Below are 18,900 nucleotides of genomic sequence, written 5' to 3'. Positions count from 1 at the left end.
TGTACACGAAATAGCTCCATTCATTCTCCAAAAAAGCGTTATGGATTTTGGGGGGTATAAAAATTATTATAAGACAGGAGAATCATTATAGAACAGGAAGTTATTGGTTCGACCCGTTGAACGGGTCACACCCGCATGAATGCATTCGCCAGCAAGCCACCCACAACTACGCACCTCACTTCGGGAGCGAGCAAAGCGAGCGACCAACAACGCGACTACTAGTTGAATTATGAATTAATAACATTTGATGGAATTCTTTTATATACATGTGTCGCATCATTCAAGAGTTTCTAGCATATGATATATAGTCACAAGTGTTTATAAACAAGATCCTTTCGAAAAAGGGAATAATAGATTTAAAAATTCAATCCGTCTTTTCTACATGCCTTCCATTAACAGTTGATAATAATACACCCTCTGATTGGACATTACCGTGGTCGACTCGTTTCTTGGTAACTTACTAACGCAGTATTTTCAATAGTCAGTAGATAGAAATTATGGATCTCTCGAATTCGGCCGGATTTTCATTCAACCACACGTATTTCGATACACTTGTCCCCAACCCCGACAAGGCCCGGTCTAAAAACGGCGCGAGATTACAAAGTCGTAACTCTTTTACAGAAATTGGCTCATATCCGCGCGCTGGCACGCGGTACGGTCTCTCGTGACTGTAAAGAATGGAAACAATAAAATCTGAGAAACAAAAATCCGCTTGGAAGCTAGTTGCTCATTTTTTAGCAACAACAGCTATACGCAGTTTCTTATAATGGTATTCCCCACTTGTTTTTCTTTAAAGTTTATAGCTTCTTAAGTGTACACGTGTCCAATGAGTGACATGCCTTATGTATTAATAATATACGTTTTTTCACCCGCGGAAATGAATCTTTTTGGAAAAAAGTATATTATTATACATCAGAACAAAAAATCAATTGAATCGATCAATCGATAGCCATTAAAATACAAAAAATCAATAACTACTCAACAGAAGTGAATTTTTATTTTTTATTCGAATCCAGTTTTTTTCATTGATCATCATACATAATGGAAAAAAAATGTTACATTTGTACAGCCATCATATACATGTTACATTTAGATTACCGTTTACTTATTACCATTTTTAAGATTTTGTGTTTGTGTTTAATGTTTGTTTTGTGAGTGCTTCAGAGTAATGGATATTTATACCGATTTACCATTCATAGAATATAAAACAATGAAAACAATGTAGGAAGTTTCAGTATTCCTTATGCATTGCTCTATTTAATTTCCTCTTCTCATCTTCGTGAATCAAATTTTTGCGAATAAGTAATTCTTACAATTTAATTGGGCGCAAATGAGAATGAATTAATGGAAAATTATTTAAAGTGAAATGAAATTAAAAAAAACAAAGGAATAGAATAAATTCACGTATTAAAGCAGTTACAGCACAATATTTTAGTTTCCATGGAGTATAAATTCTTCTTTGTCAGTGCCAAAAATTCATTTAGGTCAGTTTAATTTATTTTTCATAAATTATATTTTGAAACTTTTAACTTCAGTGAAAAACATTTTCTATTAAAGTCACTCATCACGATGTGACGAATGAGCAATCAACAAACTATTTCAAATTTATTTTACCCCTTCACTGTAAAATTAACTGTTTATGTAAGTTTATCAGACTGTTGTTTAATAAGCAAATTAAACTTTTAGATTAAATAATCGAGAGAATTTCAAAACATTTCCATGTAATGACGCTCAACTGATTTTCAACAATAATACAAGGAAGTTACATTCGTCACTGAAAGAATAATTTTTTATTGTGTTATTTATTTTCTGTTTTGTCAATTTCACATTTCTGCAATTTTTTTCGGGGAACGGTTCTTACGAAATTTCAATTATTTCCATTTGAAATATTACAATGATATTATTATTTCCAGTATTCACTTGTACTGCTCTGCATCTCTTCTAATATAACATTTATTTCTTTAATTTTAGTTTAGTTTCCTTTGTAAAAAACGTCGTCGAAAATGGTATTCTTCCAACTTTTTCTTGTGGCTATTACATTTATGTCTTTTCCTCGTTTCTCTACATTCTATACACTAATATACAAAGTACGCAATTTTCGGTTATTGATTTGCCCTTTTTTTATTTTTTTATTTTTTTTACCTTTTCTATACCGAAATATCGATCATGCTGTCATATCCGTCCCACTTTTCTAAAAATCGTTCTGCATGTGAATCAAAGATTTTACTAGTACTTCTCTGTAATTAAAGATAAACTTATAGTGATAGTTCATGGACGAATAAATGAATATGTAATTCTGCAGGAAAAAAGAAGGAATTTTCCTGGAAATACGCCTGTGGCTAGAGATGTTTGAAGAAAACGTATGCAGAGAGTTGCTGTTATTACTGGAAGTATTGACCATAAAAAGCGTACCAATTTTTGTCAATTGGTTCGCAAGAGAATTTCAAGGAACAAAATTATGTTTAATGAATTAAATTCTGTAAATTAAAAGATTAATTTCTCTATAGCATTAAGTTAAGAAATAGTGAGAAATTTCCGCCACGTTCTTAATTGCTTGTCTTTCCAAATGCAAAATGCATTGTTGGCTGGAGTGAATGTAAATTCAAAGCGAAGTGTAGGAACTAATTGATTATGAATAAATTTATTGGAAAGGATTTGGACATATAATTTGATCTGTATCTCATATAGCGAATGGATAAAACAAAACAGAGCTGAATAATTTATCTCTGAACTATGTCTATCTCAACGTACATTAGTCCAATTAAAATTTTCTTTAATTAAATATAGCCCATTGAATCAATTGCAAGTGAGATGATTGTAATATTACTGAGTTGTTACAGTTCTAATTCTGCAACTCTCTCAGACCATAAACTATAATTTCCCTTCGCTACACATAAATGCTTTCATTTCCAAAGCCAAAAATCAATAATGGTATGTACACACACTGACATTATACAAATTTGTCTATTCACTTCTGGTATCTATGATGCATCTCCCCTCTTATTATAAAATGAACTCAAAATTGATTTTTTCATAGATAAAATAAATCATTTGTCTTTTTACTATGGAAAATGAATAAAATGGATTGATGGGGGTAAATGTGAGAATAGCGCGCTACTATACATCAGTCTTAAACATCAGGGGCGCACCAGTTCCCAATGAAAATTCATCTCCACGATTCGAGATTAGCTTTTACAATGACATTGTCAAGTTTTCAAACGTCAACATAAAAGGGCTAATTAACTCGTCATCAATTGCCAGCGCCATGGCAACTAGAACAAATGGGAGAAATGGGGGTTGACATGGATTCACATTACTTTTTAGTTACCATTTTTTTTTATGGAAATTTGTTTCCAATTTGTTTTTTTAAGGTATAACTACAAAGTGGGAGGTACGCAGATCTTTTTTGTCACACAATTTTTTTCATTTTTTTTCATTCCATATATATATAATACAATTAGCGTGTATTAGTTAGTAATAAAATCATATACAATTGTTACAATATTTAAATATTACTTATTACAATAATATTAATCGCCATCAATAATCGATGGATATTTTCAAGTATTTATTATAGTTTCATGCGTTTAAGTGTTTTTTATGATTTTTATTGGATTCTATTAGATCGTGAATATTCAAGTATGATATATGGATATATGTGATAGCTGAGGGAAAATAAGAAAGAGAACACCACGATTTTCCACTTTTTCAGATACAGATATATTCATACACCAGAGAATATAAAAACCTTTTATTCACTTTAAACCAAGAGTGAAATGATGAAGGACAGAAAATACGAGATTTCTAGTTATACTTCGAATATACCGGAAGCTGTGAACTTGCGAGAAAAACGCTTGAAACGCTTTTCTTTTCAATTGAAAAATCAGTATCCACACGAAATTCTTTCACCATTTTTCTCCCGATTAATTATTCATCAAGATGTTCATGAAACAGTCTATTTATCACTCCCATATGACACTTTTTCCATAGAAAATTTAGCTGCAAATCAAAGGGACATTCTTTTTTTTTAAATATCTATAAAATATGTACCTATTGATGATTCTGTCCTGTTTTCACCATTTCACTAGTCAAAAATCCTATTTTCTCTTTCAATTTCGTTCTATGTGTCCAATATTTTCCATGTAATGGTTAGAGGGAGCACAGAGAATGACTGAAACAAGCCTCTGATCAAGCAAAGTAGTTAACCGAAAGGGCAGTAAAATACAAATAAACAATTTTTTACAAATTTTTATAAACAAAAATCAAGTGAAGAATTCTTCTAGATGTCTGAGATTTCTCTCACTTTCTGTTTTTTTCTCTATTCCTGATAAATTGTAGTATCATGCCGGAAAACAGTGACAACTAAGTCTTCCTCTTTCTATAGAAAAAATTTGCATTATTTATACTGAAAAAGATTTCGAAATGTGTCATCGTTTACAATTGAGTTACAGTGGAATTCACTCATTACCTAAAGGTAAAATTGTCTCTTTATTTTTTAAATATATTCGTTAACTAGATAAACGTCAGATCGGTTAGATATTTGTAGATGTAAAGCTACATAAAAATGATGGACACTAGATGGAAAAAGTTCGTGAGATTATTTTCGGGGCGAGAGACAAGAGAAATCATTTTTTTTTTTTAAGATTCTACACGATATTTATAAATTGTTACATGCGAAGTTTTCCCATGCCTATTCTCCTATTTAATGCGGGAGATATAGCCAGGGTAATTATTTATAATGCATATATAAGATATCTTACTGTTTACAAAGATTAAATAAAGATTTTCACGCGAAAAAAAGAATGAAACAGAAAAATAGAAAAGGCAAAGCATTTATAAGACAAATGAAAGAAAAGAAAATCGTTACTCGAACTATTTACCAATTGGTATTAAAAATCCATAGATTAATTGATGAAAACTAGAAGATAATTAATAGCACAAATAATTAATTATAAATCTGCGAGTGGATAATTTTTTATTTATATATAAATGACATGAGATATTCAATCCTATTTTTCCCACTCATTTTTCTCATTCCGTTCCTTCATTATTTTGTCACAAACTTTGCTGAGAATTCAAATACTATATCTCTCATTACGTTGTTAGCTTTCTTCGATTATTTTAGGTAATTTCGAAAGATTCGTTAATTGGCAATAATTTACATGTGATAACCGCCTGACTCTTTACAAAGATAAAGAAACTGTTACAATTGCGTTTCTATTCTCATATTTTTTCCATTTATTAGGATTTATTAGTTTCATAATTTTTACTTTCGTTCATTACAACGTTCACTTTTCTGGTTCTTATTTTGTTTTGCTATGTATTGGTAAAGAAGTTTGTTGGAATGTTTAGATTTTTGCACTCATTTCGATTTTCATTTTAATGGCAATCTTCGCAGTGATTTTTTTTAATAGTAAAACGTAATGGAAGAATTTCAACATTTCTGATTGTTTTATGCAATTATGTTAAAAACGGATCAATACCAAAACGACTGTCTCCTGTCATTCTTCCTTACTACTAATTCTAACTAAATGATTTCAATAATTATTCATTACTTTTTATTTTGATGTCATTAGAATATCTTCATTGATTAATTTAAGTTAAAGTTTAATTCAAGTTTAAATCAAAGTTTAATTTACTATTCAGAATCCAAAAAAAAATTTATTTAGAGATTTTCTCTCAAAATTAATAATTATTGATTGAAATAGACGTGCGAAACCAACTCTTTATATCACCTTTTTCCATTGTTTCGTTGATGTTTCAATTCTGCTTCCGCAAAAAATTGAAGTAATCCTGACAAACAAATTTTTTTATTTTTCTTCATTTGAATGATCATTATTTATCTGTACAATATTTTACAAAAAACTTTCAACTCATAGATTCAGTTTTGTCTTTTTCATTTTGCTGAATTTTTGGATTGTTTCTATATATCAATGTTCAATTTTTAGATCCTAATTCCTTTTATCTAATTTAGAGTGTTGTTGCTAATTTTTAATTCTTACATAAAATTCAGATCAAAGGAACAGTATGATTGTACAAGTGATGATGCAATTGCTGCATGAGAAAGTTTTTTCCTACGATGAAATTCCAATTTTGATCATTTCTGAATTACAGTCGGCTCACATTGCAACGTTCGCGATTATTTCCGTTTAAGTGCAATGAAAATATTATTAACCGTAAATTGATATTTTAGGACTTGTATGAAGAAAGAACGAAAGAGTTCCGATTTTATTGAGACAATAAAGATCACTGCGAAGATTTTTACAAAGAAGTGGTAAAACGTAATGAATGAATGTCTCGGGTGCTAGTGGGCTTATCTAAAAAATTTTTTTTTAAGAGAAAATTTTTTCAAAGATAATGTTTTTCAAAATTACTCCCTAAGCCCACTTAGTGGTACTATATACATAGAATCAAATCTTTAGTCAAACTGAAGAGATCTTGACTAAATCAGCGATTATTCTTTGAACATTCAATTCTAATGGAAAAGATAACAAAAAATTTACTTTATACTGTTTGTTCCCTCTACAAATAGCTATCCTCAAATCTCTTTCTAAAAATCATTCATTAATAGGATAAACCCACGTTTAAAAGAAACCCAAAGAATCAACCCATTACCCTTCACCACATCCCTTCTAATTCAATCATTTCAATTATGTCCTCTTCATTATTTAAATAATATAAAGACCCCCTGAAATGCATCGCATCTACTGCACAAGAGTAGGGTTAAATTGGCAAAAGAGTGGGAGGGTGAACAATTTTGTGCGAAAATAAAATTCTCCTAAAAATCATGGATTTTTCAATGTTTTCACTTTTTTTTTACAGATGTATGTATATATTTATATATATATAATTTACAATTGAGGTTTAAACTAAATTCGAAGTATTTATATCGCGCGATTCTAAACTTTTACGTTTTTGTTTCCGTCAATTAAGAGTGCGTGTCATTGTGAAAAAATGGCAACTATCTTACATCGATTTTGAAGAAAAAACTGGTATGAAGGGGCTTTCGGATGGACGGGGGGTTTGGGGGAGAGGAGAAGGTCTGAGGCATCGATCAAATGTGGATGAGAGAATATTTCTGAACTATCAAAGTTTATATAAAGAACAAAGGAAAAATCGAAACAATGGAAAAAAAATTTCAATGATAATTTTTCTTATTCTTTGAATGTTTTTTCTCTTATCTTTTTTTGTTTCATTTCTTCCATTTTGTTTAGATTTAATCAATTCATAATTATTATAATACATAATATTCACAGAGTCTGTTGAAATGAATGAAAGGAGGAGGGGATGAATTTTTTTTATTTAATTAATGAAAAAATGGGGAGATGGATTTGTTGTATCTATACACAGTTCATTATTCAATATTTATATCACAATTTACAAAATTTTCGGTAATAAGAAAATGATGAAGATGAAAATTAGGAGGGGGAGGATTGGAGTGCGATATAGTTCCTCACTTTGTTTCAGGGTTGTTTCTAAATTTCATTGAACTGTTGTTTTATTCCCTTTCGTTCGAATGTCGAATTTTTTAATCACTATACTTGGAACGTCTCTATCAATATATTTCCGAGTCTGAGATTTATTACGAGATAATTACGAGATAATAAGTAGTTGTTTTGAAGAATTTGAAACTCAAATTGTATATCGTTCAATTTTTTTTGTCGAAATTAACAGAGACCGAAAAATTAAACTTTTTTAAAATAAGGATTCATTGTCTCGTAAACCTCGTGGAATTATTTACGTTGCAAATTTAGAAAAGCAAAAAAATGGGGAGAAAAGAAAACTTATTCTTGTAAAGGATAACTTCTACGTTCAATCATTATCATTCCCATGGTTTGATCGACAACGAAATTTCCCAAATTAATAATTAATTAAATATAATTTGTCAATTGAATTCATCATTTTCCAAAATGTTTTGCCTTGGAAATGAGTAATCTTTAATAATGCAAATTACAATGAGGAAAAATCGTTGTTATTGGGAGTTACTTCGTATCTATCCCTTCGAGATTAACGCAACACTCGTAATGATGAAAAATTCGTTTACGTCAATATTTTATTCACACAATTCAGAGTTTCAATCATTTTTAACTAATTTTAATAAAACAAGAGTATTTCCATCATAACAAGATTAGCAAATATGTGACAAGTGTCTCTGAATGTGTCCTTCAATATTTGAAACTTTTGAATTTCACATTTCGAGTGTTACGATGAATTTGTTGAGACATTTTTGGGAAATGCTTAATTTATAAGACCTGTGTTGGCTGCTGAGTAGCTGTCTGTACAGGACCCGCAACAGAAGCTGGGGGACCAATGGGCCCCAGATCACCAGTGGCTGAGCTAGCTCCAGCTGGAGTTGATACACCCATTGCTGATGCTGTCTTCATGAAGAATTTCTCAAGCTTCACAATTATATGCTTTCCATAGGTGTATTTACGTAAACTGTTGAGATGTGGCCGAATTTTATGCATTAATACTTTGCGTTGGGCTGGCTCAGCTACGTCAATCATCTTCTGCACCACATAGTTAGCATATTGATCCTTCATCATTACATTTAATGCGCTAAAATTGAGAGAGAAATAATTCTTATTCGAGTTTTTTAAATGGATGAGGATTTTTATGGTCAAACTTTTCACCACTAGAAGAATCTTTCTCGAGAGTATTTATTGGCTCATATTTCAAAAATAAATAAATTTTAGTTATTTTTATAAATCAACTGTCACTGAAATAGTTATATAATAAGTTTTGTAAATGATTCTGCCTTATAGGAAACAATAATGAATGACCAAAAAAAAAATGAAATTTACTAGTTGATGAATTGAAAGATAACATTAATCTATTTATTGTCGATTTAATAGATGATGAAGTATTAAAATATAAAGACAAAAGAGGCTGGGTTTAGAGCATTCCACGTGGTAGCGCGTTTCAAAACTAAGACTTACCTATCATTGAAACCACAAACTTCTTCAATGAGGACAGCCCGCTCTTGTCTCGTAGCGTGGGTAACACACTTTTCCACAACATTACTAGCAAATTTATGTTGCGATAATGCCAAAACTTTACCCCTAACACTGTTAATCAACTGTGCCTTATCCTCTATTTTTCCATGTTCAAGCACATGTTGAATAACATAATTCCCATATTGATCTTGAATGAGTTGATCGGTGGCTGAATGCAATTCCTGCAGTATTCCCTGTGTTTGTTCTGGTGTGCAGTGCTCCAGAATGCGTTGAATAACACGACAACCATATGGATGTGTACTTAATGAATAAACTTGTCCAGCAAACGCACCGATAACGAATTGCAGTGCACGTGGCTCAACGCACTCGATGCATTTCTGTACTACGTGATTGCCATTCTGATCTTTGACACATTTTAATACGTGCCCATCTAGTTCACGAACGATTTCTTGCTGTTGTTCTGGTCCAATTGACTCCAAAGCTTTCTGAATAACACGGCAACCATACATTTGAAGTGCCAGGGGTAGTACATGACCTCGTACCTGAAATCAATTTTTATTTGCCTGGAATTAGTATAACAAGAGTAAAAAAAAAAATCTATTTACTTCCATTTCCTTTCTGAAAATCAGTTTGCCGTAGGCTTTGGTGACATCAAGAGTTATTTGTACGTTCAGATGACACGCAATGATTCATCATTTTTGTTTCAAATTGGAAATTCCAACTCCAACCGAATTTTTCTGTTAGAATTGGGACAATACCTTAATTGGGATCATTCTTTAAACTATCAAAAAATTACAGTTGGAGACGTGTCAATAAACCCAGCGGAAATCCATGAACAAATTGGAACAAAGTTCGAAAAAAACTTAAATCTTCAAATTATTTCACCGAAATGATTATTCAAGTGAAGTTGTTAGGTATTAGCGCTGCTCATGAGGGCGATCATAAAGGGGAATCATAGAGTGAGCCAAGGTTAAGGAATAAATTATTTGGCTAATATTAAAAAACTTAGTAATACTCCAAATTTGATACTAAAATATACTTATCAAGGAACACTAGAAAATTCTCATTATTGAAGTAGCTCTGTACTCTTTCGGTAAATTAAAAGATTATTGAAAACTCCAAATAATTCCGAAATAGTAGATTTCCGGGCTGTTGGCACGGGGTTTTTTTTACTGGTGAGAAGAGGACCAATCACACGAATGAAAAAAAAGCCGATGCCAAAAGCCCGGACAATATTTTTTCCGATTTCCACGAAACATCTGATAGTGAAATATCCATAAAAAGTTGATATTTTCTTCACGAAACATTAGATCAGAAATTGGAAAAGTTGTTAGGTACATTCCATCATAGGAAATTTGTAAACTGTCATAAAAAATAACAAAAAAATTGTTCAGTTCGAATTTGAAAGTATCAAATATGAATCATTGCTCTCCTTGACCAATAACAAATATTTGGCACTAGAGATAAATATTTCAAACAAGAGGATTTTAAAAATAATTATCAAAATATCTTTTATAGATAAAACTGTGTCAAAAAATATCGTCAAGAGTATAATATGTGTGGGATCATTTAATAATAAGAATAATGATAGTGGTTGAATTTACATTTCCGCCTTCACAAGAATTATTATTATTTTTTAGAGACTCATTTACGCTCGCGTATATTTCGTATTTGGTACAAAGGATTCATTTTCGGTCAATTTCAACAAACAATGTATTATACCAGAAGTAAAACGCTCATTTCGCTCGTCTCGCAAATACTTTTTGTTAAAATTTTGAACTGATACGCCCTGTTCACATACCTTCTGTGCAAGCGTTGATTTTTGTTCTGGTGTACCAAATTCAAAGAATTTTTGTATCACGTAATTCCCAAAAACGTCGGTCATCAAGGAGTAAGCAGATGCCAAAATCTCTTGGAATACAAGTTGTTTCTCGGCTGCGGTCGCACGTTCGAGTTTTTGTTGAATGAATCGAGAGCCATGCTGATCCTGACTGAATTCCACAATGTGATTTGCCAAATCCCGTAATTGAAGACTCGGAAAACTGAAAAATATATAATTAAATCTCCAATTATATATCAATTTTATTGGTAATTACATTTATTTTACTGCTTGCGTCAATTTAACAAAAAAACAATGCAAAACTGAAAATTCACTATTCTGACATTTGGTGTCTCTTTTTCGTTAAGACCATCTAACAATGGAAGTCGACGAATTCAAGTTCTTCGCCAATATTTCAGTTTTCGGTAAAGGTTCGCGTCCTTTAGAACCGTTGAGTAAGATGTAAATCATCAAGAACAATTTTAGATGTTTGCTTGCCGGAGAATGTTCACAAAGAAAACATGAAAAAGTACTATTACCAGCATTTGAGACCTTTACACATAAATAATAAAATAAACAGCAAAAAATCGAATTTCTGTCATAGCCGCCGTTTTATGTTTCAAATTCTCAAAGAAAATCAATTTCATGAAAAAAAAAACAAAAAATTAAAAAAAGGTGATATTTAGAAAGGTCCAAAGAGATCGATTGACTTGAATAAATTTTATTATTGATCCATGTGAAAAAATTCTATTTTACTTGAAAAGATCAGTAACTAGGTCATACTGTAGGGTAGCTAAATTTAATAACTCACCGGTTATTCCTAAAATCTTCCAAAAGCCGTGATCGTCCACCTGCTCCTTTGTCCCCTACTCCAGCAGTACCACCCCTACCGGATTTGCCAACCAAATTCGGAAATAGTGAACTACTTGATCCAAAGACACCATTGGCAGTAAGAGTTGGAACTGTACTCGCTCTAAATTTCGCCTCCGCACCAGGTGCAGCTGAAACGCGATTCGCACCACCTACTAAACCGCCCAACGATCCACCAATAGACGGTGGAGGTGTTAAGGAGAGTCCGAGAGGACTTGGTGAGGCTGTTACAGTTCCTAAACCAAGGGAATAACGACACAATATTACTTGAACATCACATTAACTCCTAGGGACAGCTGAAATCAGCACTGAAGTGAAATACCATTAAATACGAGATTATGCCAATAATGACTTTAAAATATGACAATAATGGCTTAAAAAAAAACAAAAAAAACATTCTTGGCACACACTTCCTTGTCATCTGGAATTCTCTGTGCGAATGTCTGTTTAAGGATTAAAATATAGCATGGCATATTAGCAATATAATATTTGATCACTCCGTTTCAAAATTAAATTAATGATGGTTAATCACACAGTTAACATAAATTGTTAGGCATTTAGTAATGTCCGTTTTTGAGGAGTTCCTGAAATGGAAGGGTTCATGCTGAAATTTTATAATAAATACTAACCAAACCATAATGAAAGCCAGGTTAAGAGCAGATTATTATTAATTCATTTGTTAATGTTTGAAAAAAATACAAGCTAGGGGTCGGCTAGCTTGTGTTATTTATGATTTATGGGACGATTATTATTTCCACTGTATGGTCATAACGGATGATGCAGAAAATAATATTTTCGATATTTTTTTCTGTTACGAATTTCAACATTTGACATTTTATTCGAAAGATAATTCTTTAGAAATACCGCAAATCAAATCGAGTGGTAATTTAGTGCACGTAAAGGAGGCGATTATGGACTTTCAGGCAAAACTCAAAGAACAATTATTATAGCCAATTTTCAGAGCTAAAAAATGCCTTTTTTTTTAACCGATGAGTATCCAATAAATGCAAAAAAATGCACAACAGTTTTATATTGACATAACTTTTGTTTTTACCGCTTCACTACTTTTTGTTTGAATTATCGAACAACAATAGGAACTCGGTTAAAAAAAAGGGCAATATAAGTCATGCCTCTCTTAGGAGTGAACATTGGTATTAAAAAAAAAATAAAATGTTGATTGACATTAACTACCTAATGCGCCATAGCTTTGAGGCCACTTTCCACGACTATATTCGAGACTTGGACTGAAGGCAGATGTATTCCGATCAAATGAATCCCGTCTGCCAGTTGACGATGCACCAAGACCCAAACCTGAGACATAAATCTCCTTGTTACAAATGACAATATCACCATTAATTCATTAGAATAGTTACACGGACAAATCACTAAATGTACAAGCATGCAATAATGAGAATGAATTATCAATGATTATTTACACCCAGAACATTGCTTCATGAAATAATGAGCAATAATTAAAATGAATCAACATAATAGAATAACAGGTTAATTTTTTACGTCATGTTAAATATAAAACTATTTTGGTTATGGGTGGTTAAAGAATAAAATCAATAAGAAATCAAAAGTCTTCTTTAATAGAAAATTTGGTACACGTATGGTTTAGGTCCAGGTGTGGGTTAAGTGAGCTCTCAGACCTCACCGAGCCCCCAACCCAATTAGGTCAATGTCCACAAAAAAAGGGGTACTATTGTATTCGGCAGGTGTTGTATTGTCGGAGTGGCGACACCCAATGCTTGGATCACAGTGGGGGTACCATTTTGTGAGTCAACGCGCAAACATTTAAATTTTTGAAAGAAAAATATGAATACTTTTCTCCCCTGTGGGAGCAAAATACACTCTCCCCTCCCGCTGCGCGGGAGGGGATTCTGACTATGCTCCTGACGCCGGGGAAAAAAATGATGTTCTCACCACGGAAGGTAAAGCAAAAAAGGCTTGCCCACGGGCAGAATTACCGCCCGAGCCGACGACGAGGGTGGTAAGCACGTGGGTAAGTCTTTTTTACTCCTTATGTGGGAAATATACTGTTTCTTTACGCTTGCATTGTTAAAAAATATCAATTGTTCATTTTTTTCTATATAAACTTTCGCATAAAATTCCGTTTAATAAATCAATTCCCAATTGACTATTTCGGCAGCGAATGAATTGAAAAACAATGGTAAGAATTTTTAATTTTTGTTAATATTGTTTGAACATTCCCTAAGCAGTATTTAAAAAATTTAATCGCGTTTTCCGCATTTCAGGAATTAAATTCAAGTTCAGCAAGCGACGATCTTACTTGAGTCGCAAAGATTTTTGACCTTAAAAAAGCACGGAAACCAGAAATTTGAATTCCATCATGTCCTGGTGACTTTATTTCATTGTATCGATCCCACTGTTATATTGTTGAAAATCCATCCATTTCCAGTTAATCACAAAAATGAATAATTACTGCAGAAAACAATAAAAATAATTAGCTGTCGAGAGTAATCAAGCAAAGATAATTGAAAAATGATCACAAATGAAAAACTCTTTTCAGAGTTTGAGTTTGAGAAACATTTTTAGTTTTTCATTTTAATGAAATTCTATGGAATTCCTATGGAAATTGCATTAGTGTTTGGCCGACTTTTATTTGAAATTTACTCTAATATGAATATTGAAAGAATAAATAGATCCATAAGAAAAATCAACTCAAAAGAATTTATTCTTACAAATCATTTGAGGGAAATTTCCTTGCAAAATTTTCATGGTAAAATCGTTTTAAGTTATCTGTTTTGGCTCATATATCGGAAGAAATGGAAAATTTATATGTAGATTACATTGCAAGGAAAAATCCATTTCGTTTCAAATCCAGTGCTTTCTGTTGAATATTTCTATTGAAAAAAACCTCTAGAAAAATTTAATCACAAATTTATTAATTTTTATCGAAATCTAATAGAATTTCAATAGACTTATCTGGCGTGTTCGATAATATTTTCCGTTGAATTGTTTTTATATGTGCTCTCAAACCAAAAAAGTTTGACTAAAAACATATTCCTGAAGAATTTCTCATCAATATCTCTCAAATTCTTTTTGGCAGATTCGAATGGTATTTTCAAGTGTCTTGGACCAAGATATTTCATACTTATAAGTTAAACTTTAAATTAATAATTCATTGATTGAATTTTACAGAAGGGACATCTAATTTTTTTCACTTTTTAATAAAATAATTACTCAATATTAAGACGACTAAGAAATAATCGATTTTTGGCGAAATGTTTTAAAAATTACCCCCAGTGCAACGAAGGATTTTCCAAAATTAATTGGTGAAAATTTATTTGAAGTTTTAGGCGGTAAGATTTTTTAAATTTTGAGGGAGAGCGCGCGTTTCTGTCTAACTGCGCCCCTCTTTGTACAAGCTGCTACCCCCACTCTCACTACGCTGGGCCTCAGACAATTGGGATATTGTATTTCGAACAATAGATCTAACATGGTTTTATGGCCGGTGTTTCGACTTCGTCGATGCCTGGTTTAGATCCACCAAACCAATAATCATTGAAATAATAGATTCTCTGATGAAAACCCCATGCACCTCTCAACCCAAAACCTCTCAGTATCCAGAAATTGAAGAGTGAAGAGAGGCAGCAACAACATGGATAAAAAGCCGCCGAAAAATAGATTAAACATAAACTCTGTTGTACAAGTGACCCCCCCCCCCCCCCCCCAAGCTGTGAACCCGTCAGAAAATTACATAATGAAGTGTTTTTTGTTATTCGGTTAATGAGTAATACCTGTACTCTGAAGTTGAGCTGGCGAGCCGAGGGCACCCAGTGGTGAACCACCGTAACCGAGAGCGGCGAGACCAGCAGCAAGTCCTGAGCCCTGTTGTTGTGCCTGTTGTACGGCAACTGCCTGTGCTTGTGCAACCACTGCTGCAGCACTGCAAGCTGCCAAACCTGCATCGAAAAGCCCATAGCCCATTCACCATTTTTCCCAATTGTATTATCTTCATCTTTCCGCTAAACCAATTTTTTTAAAGCCACTCAATGACATTTGCTAAGGATACTTTAGTAACAAAACTTGGAAGAAACTATCTTTTTGAACCGAAAAAATATTCCGATAAAGTTCGGAGGAATTATTGTCTTGCTAATCAAATAACGATTTTTAGCAAATCTGATATTTTCATTGTAGAGCTCGAAATAGCTAAAAAATATTGTGGTTGATAACCAAACAAACGAAGCCTTTCAATGTAGCAAACTCATCGTAATAGTATCAGCAGAAATAAATGAAAGAATTTTCCATGACATAGGAGATCTTACATATAGGATTAATATTCAAATTCATAATGAACCAGCTAGAACTCTCTACAGATGCAAATAAAAATAAAAGTCAATGTGAAAAATGGTGCCGAATTACACAGCTGAAGCGAAATTCAGAGTACCAGCGCTAAGAAGGAAATATTAAAAAAATTCTACCCCATATGAGGGTACACCAGCGCACATACGATTGGTGCCTTTTATCCATTTCAATTTTGATGAAATTAATTTTTGGTGAATTTCAATTTTGATGAAAATCAAGGAAAATATCTTCATTTCTCAATTTCGTTAATATCACATTTTGTGTGATCATATACTTATAATATTCAATTGTAAACAACCTCAATGAAGTAAATGCATTAACCAAGTCTGTGCATTTGATCTATATCATCATTAATTAATGGTTCATCTTGACAACGACCAATTCGATGAAGACAAAAGAATCAAAAAAAGTCTATAAACCATTTCTATTCAATCTATCCATTGCCCTAAGTAATCTCTAAACTTAGTTGAATTTTCTCCTTTTTATAATAACATAGTTCCTTTTAGTGTAGAAAATGAAAAATTTCAATGTGTAATTCATCAACCGTAATTATGAGAATGTGGAATTAGTCACAAAAGTCATTCAAGGCATTATTAAAGACAGTGATGATTAATTAGACCATGAATATGAAAACGACTTGGTGGCAATCAATTTAGCATTTTTTTACCTAAACATTCGCCAGGCGTAGCACTACTGTGTGATGTTGGGGTCGGCTGAGAGTATAAGCTTGGTGGAGGTGGTGCTGGTGGTCCTGGAGGTGGTTGCGACGGTGCTCGATTTACTAAAACAGGGGCTGGACTGACAAGCCTCATCGGAGTTGCTGCTGACCCTAATCCACGCACTCCACCCATGACGATCGATCCATTTTGATCGTAATAGGCTGGAATTACTTGATACTGTCCTTGTACCTGCAGTAAACAATCGCTCAAGACAGTGAGGACAGAGTGCATGAAAGGAGAACAGGCAGATTCAGGGAATTCTTAGGAAATTTCACATCAAAAGATGAATATAGCACTTTCTCCCCAACAGCATTATTTATTCCTTATTATAATTTCCTTGAAGGTTGAAAGTTTTTGAAAATACAGTGGATTCAATGAGATAGAATGAATTTTAAGGGATTGGAAAACTAAAATTAGATTCCTTTTACTCGGTAGAATCGCGGGATCTGGGTCCAGTGACATAAAATACTATACCAAACTCGTGCATTCTGTTGTTTTTTGACTCGGGTGATTATACTTTTGACAAACTTCCCACCAGCCGTTTACTTATAAAAATGTCATCGTTATATGTTAGAGAGAAACTGTTCAAAATTTTTGTCGGAATTTGCTGTGTCTTGGAATTTTTATCGCACTGCATTTTTCACTCTATGAAAATTTCAGGATTTTTTTTTCGATGTTGATTCGATGAAGGTTAGTAAAGAACGTCAAGCAAAACTGTAAATTTCCATTTCCCTTTTTCTTGAAAGTGCATAGAAGATTAGAAAATTCAGATAAGAATATTCTTGAATTTCCGGGACACTTCAGAGAGTTTAAGAGAAAAAAATCATGAAATTACAGATTTCACTCGTTGTGTTTCGCAATTGGGTTCCAGCCAATCACAATGCAGTATTTGAATTCATTATGCTCATCTGCTCAAACTTTTCCGCAAATTGCATCAGATTATTTTGCCGTAACTAATAATTATACTATACAAATCATTATTTCATTAAATGCTATACTTATAATAATGTAATTAATTGATAAAAAAAATATACGGTAAAAAGAATTTACCGTTTGTGCAAGGTTATTAGCACTGTCTTGAGCAGCAGCAGCAGCTGCTACAGAAGACGGTGTGAGTGGTCTTCTAGGTGGTGGCGCTGCTGCCTGTGGTGGTGCTTGCGGCAACAGTCCAGCTGGATAAACCCATGGACCAACTCCATAATACTGGGGCACAACTGGTGGAGCACCAGCGATGAGTGCACCAACATAAGGCTCCTGACCACTGATAACAGTGTAAGGAGCTGCTGGAAAATTCTGCTGTTGCTGTTGTTGTTGGGTTTGTGAGGCTTGCGATGCTGCCAAATATTGTTGCTGCTGCTGTTGCTGAAGTATCTGAAGTTGTTGAGGTGTTGCAGCCTGTGGTTGACTCCTAAACAATTGCTGTAAAATAAATACATAAACATAGAGATTAATTGGAGGTCAAATATAAATTTTAGGATAATATAAGTCATGAACTATTTGGTATGATGATATGAACAACCTGATAGTTAACAATCAACATATTTGGAAAAATCTCTCTAAAACACCGCGGCCCAGATCAATACATGGTCAAAACTATTAGAATTACTCTTGCTTCTACTTTGCTATTCATTTACCGGGGAGTTGAAAATAATTATAAAGGAAAATCACGAAGACCCTTCAGTACAATCAAGCTTTGAAACCGACGTCAGTAGCTCAGTGGTTAGATACGAGCGCAGTGTTCTGAAGGTTCCCTAAGTTCGATTGCTGTTGAATCGAAATTTTTGTGTGGTTTCCCACCTTACTCCTATGTTTTGAGACTGAATATGGTACAGTGTAGGATCGACAGATAGTCGCATGCATAGGGTGGGATAGGACCAATGAGCCAAAAAAGGGGGGCAAAAGAGCCGGAATATAAGAAAAAGATCAAGGTTTGATTGATATGCTCATATCATCTCGGATGAGGTCAATGACCTTTAATGCGGACGTTCACCGGACATGTAGTTAGGTAGCTGCTTTTGCCGTTTTACTCAACGGAGTCAGTATTCTACGGTAACTCGGGGCATTTTAATTGACCAGTAACGGTAGAATTGAGTTCCATGAACCAGACTTGTTTCGGTATCAGTTAGCTTGGACTGAAGCTAACCGAATTGCCAAGTAGTTATCCGAAGTTGGGTTGTACAATTGCTTTTCTAACAAAATATTT

General features: G+C 33.1%; 1 protein-coding gene across 8 annotated transcripts in view; it reads right to left on the bottom strand.

Annotated features, from left to right (window-relative positions):
• Positions 1-7,255: 7,255 nt before the first annotated feature.
• The window catches only part of pum (pumilio), a 113,992-nt gene continuing 102,347 nt past the window's right edge, over positions 7,256-18,900 (bottom strand). For 7 of the 8 annotated variants that reach the window (XM_011311217.1, XM_011311213.1, XM_011311218.1 and 4 more), the window contains 8 exons: positions 17,748-18,116; positions 16,646-16,886; positions 15,411-15,575; positions 12,838-12,957; positions 11,588-11,882; positions 10,759-10,999; positions 8,940-9,499; positions 7,256-8,559 (listed from right to left, as the gene is read on the bottom strand). In XM_011311217.1, the coding sequence (XP_011309519.1) occupies positions 8,244-8,559; positions 8,940-9,499; positions 10,759-10,999; positions 11,588-11,882; positions 12,838-12,957; positions 15,411-15,575; positions 16,646-16,886; positions 17,748-18,116 (2,307 nt within the window). In that variant the 3' untranslated portion in view covers positions 7,256-8,243. The remainder of the gene's footprint in view (positions 8,560-8,939; positions 9,500-10,758; positions 11,000-11,587; positions 11,883-12,837; positions 12,958-15,410; positions 15,576-16,645; positions 16,887-17,747; positions 18,117-18,900) is intronic. The other variant, XM_011311221.1, reaches the window with a different exon arrangement.

This window comes from Fopius arisanus, unplaced genomic scaffold, assembly GCF_000806365.1.
Source record: "Fopius arisanus strain USDA-PBARC FA_bdor unplaced genomic scaffold, ASM80636v1 scaffold00085, whole genome shotgun sequence".
Lineage (NCBI taxonomy): Eukaryota > Metazoa > Arthropoda > Insecta > Hymenoptera > Braconidae > Fopius > Fopius arisanus.
This window is presented reverse-complemented; position numbering and strand designations above follow the sequence as displayed.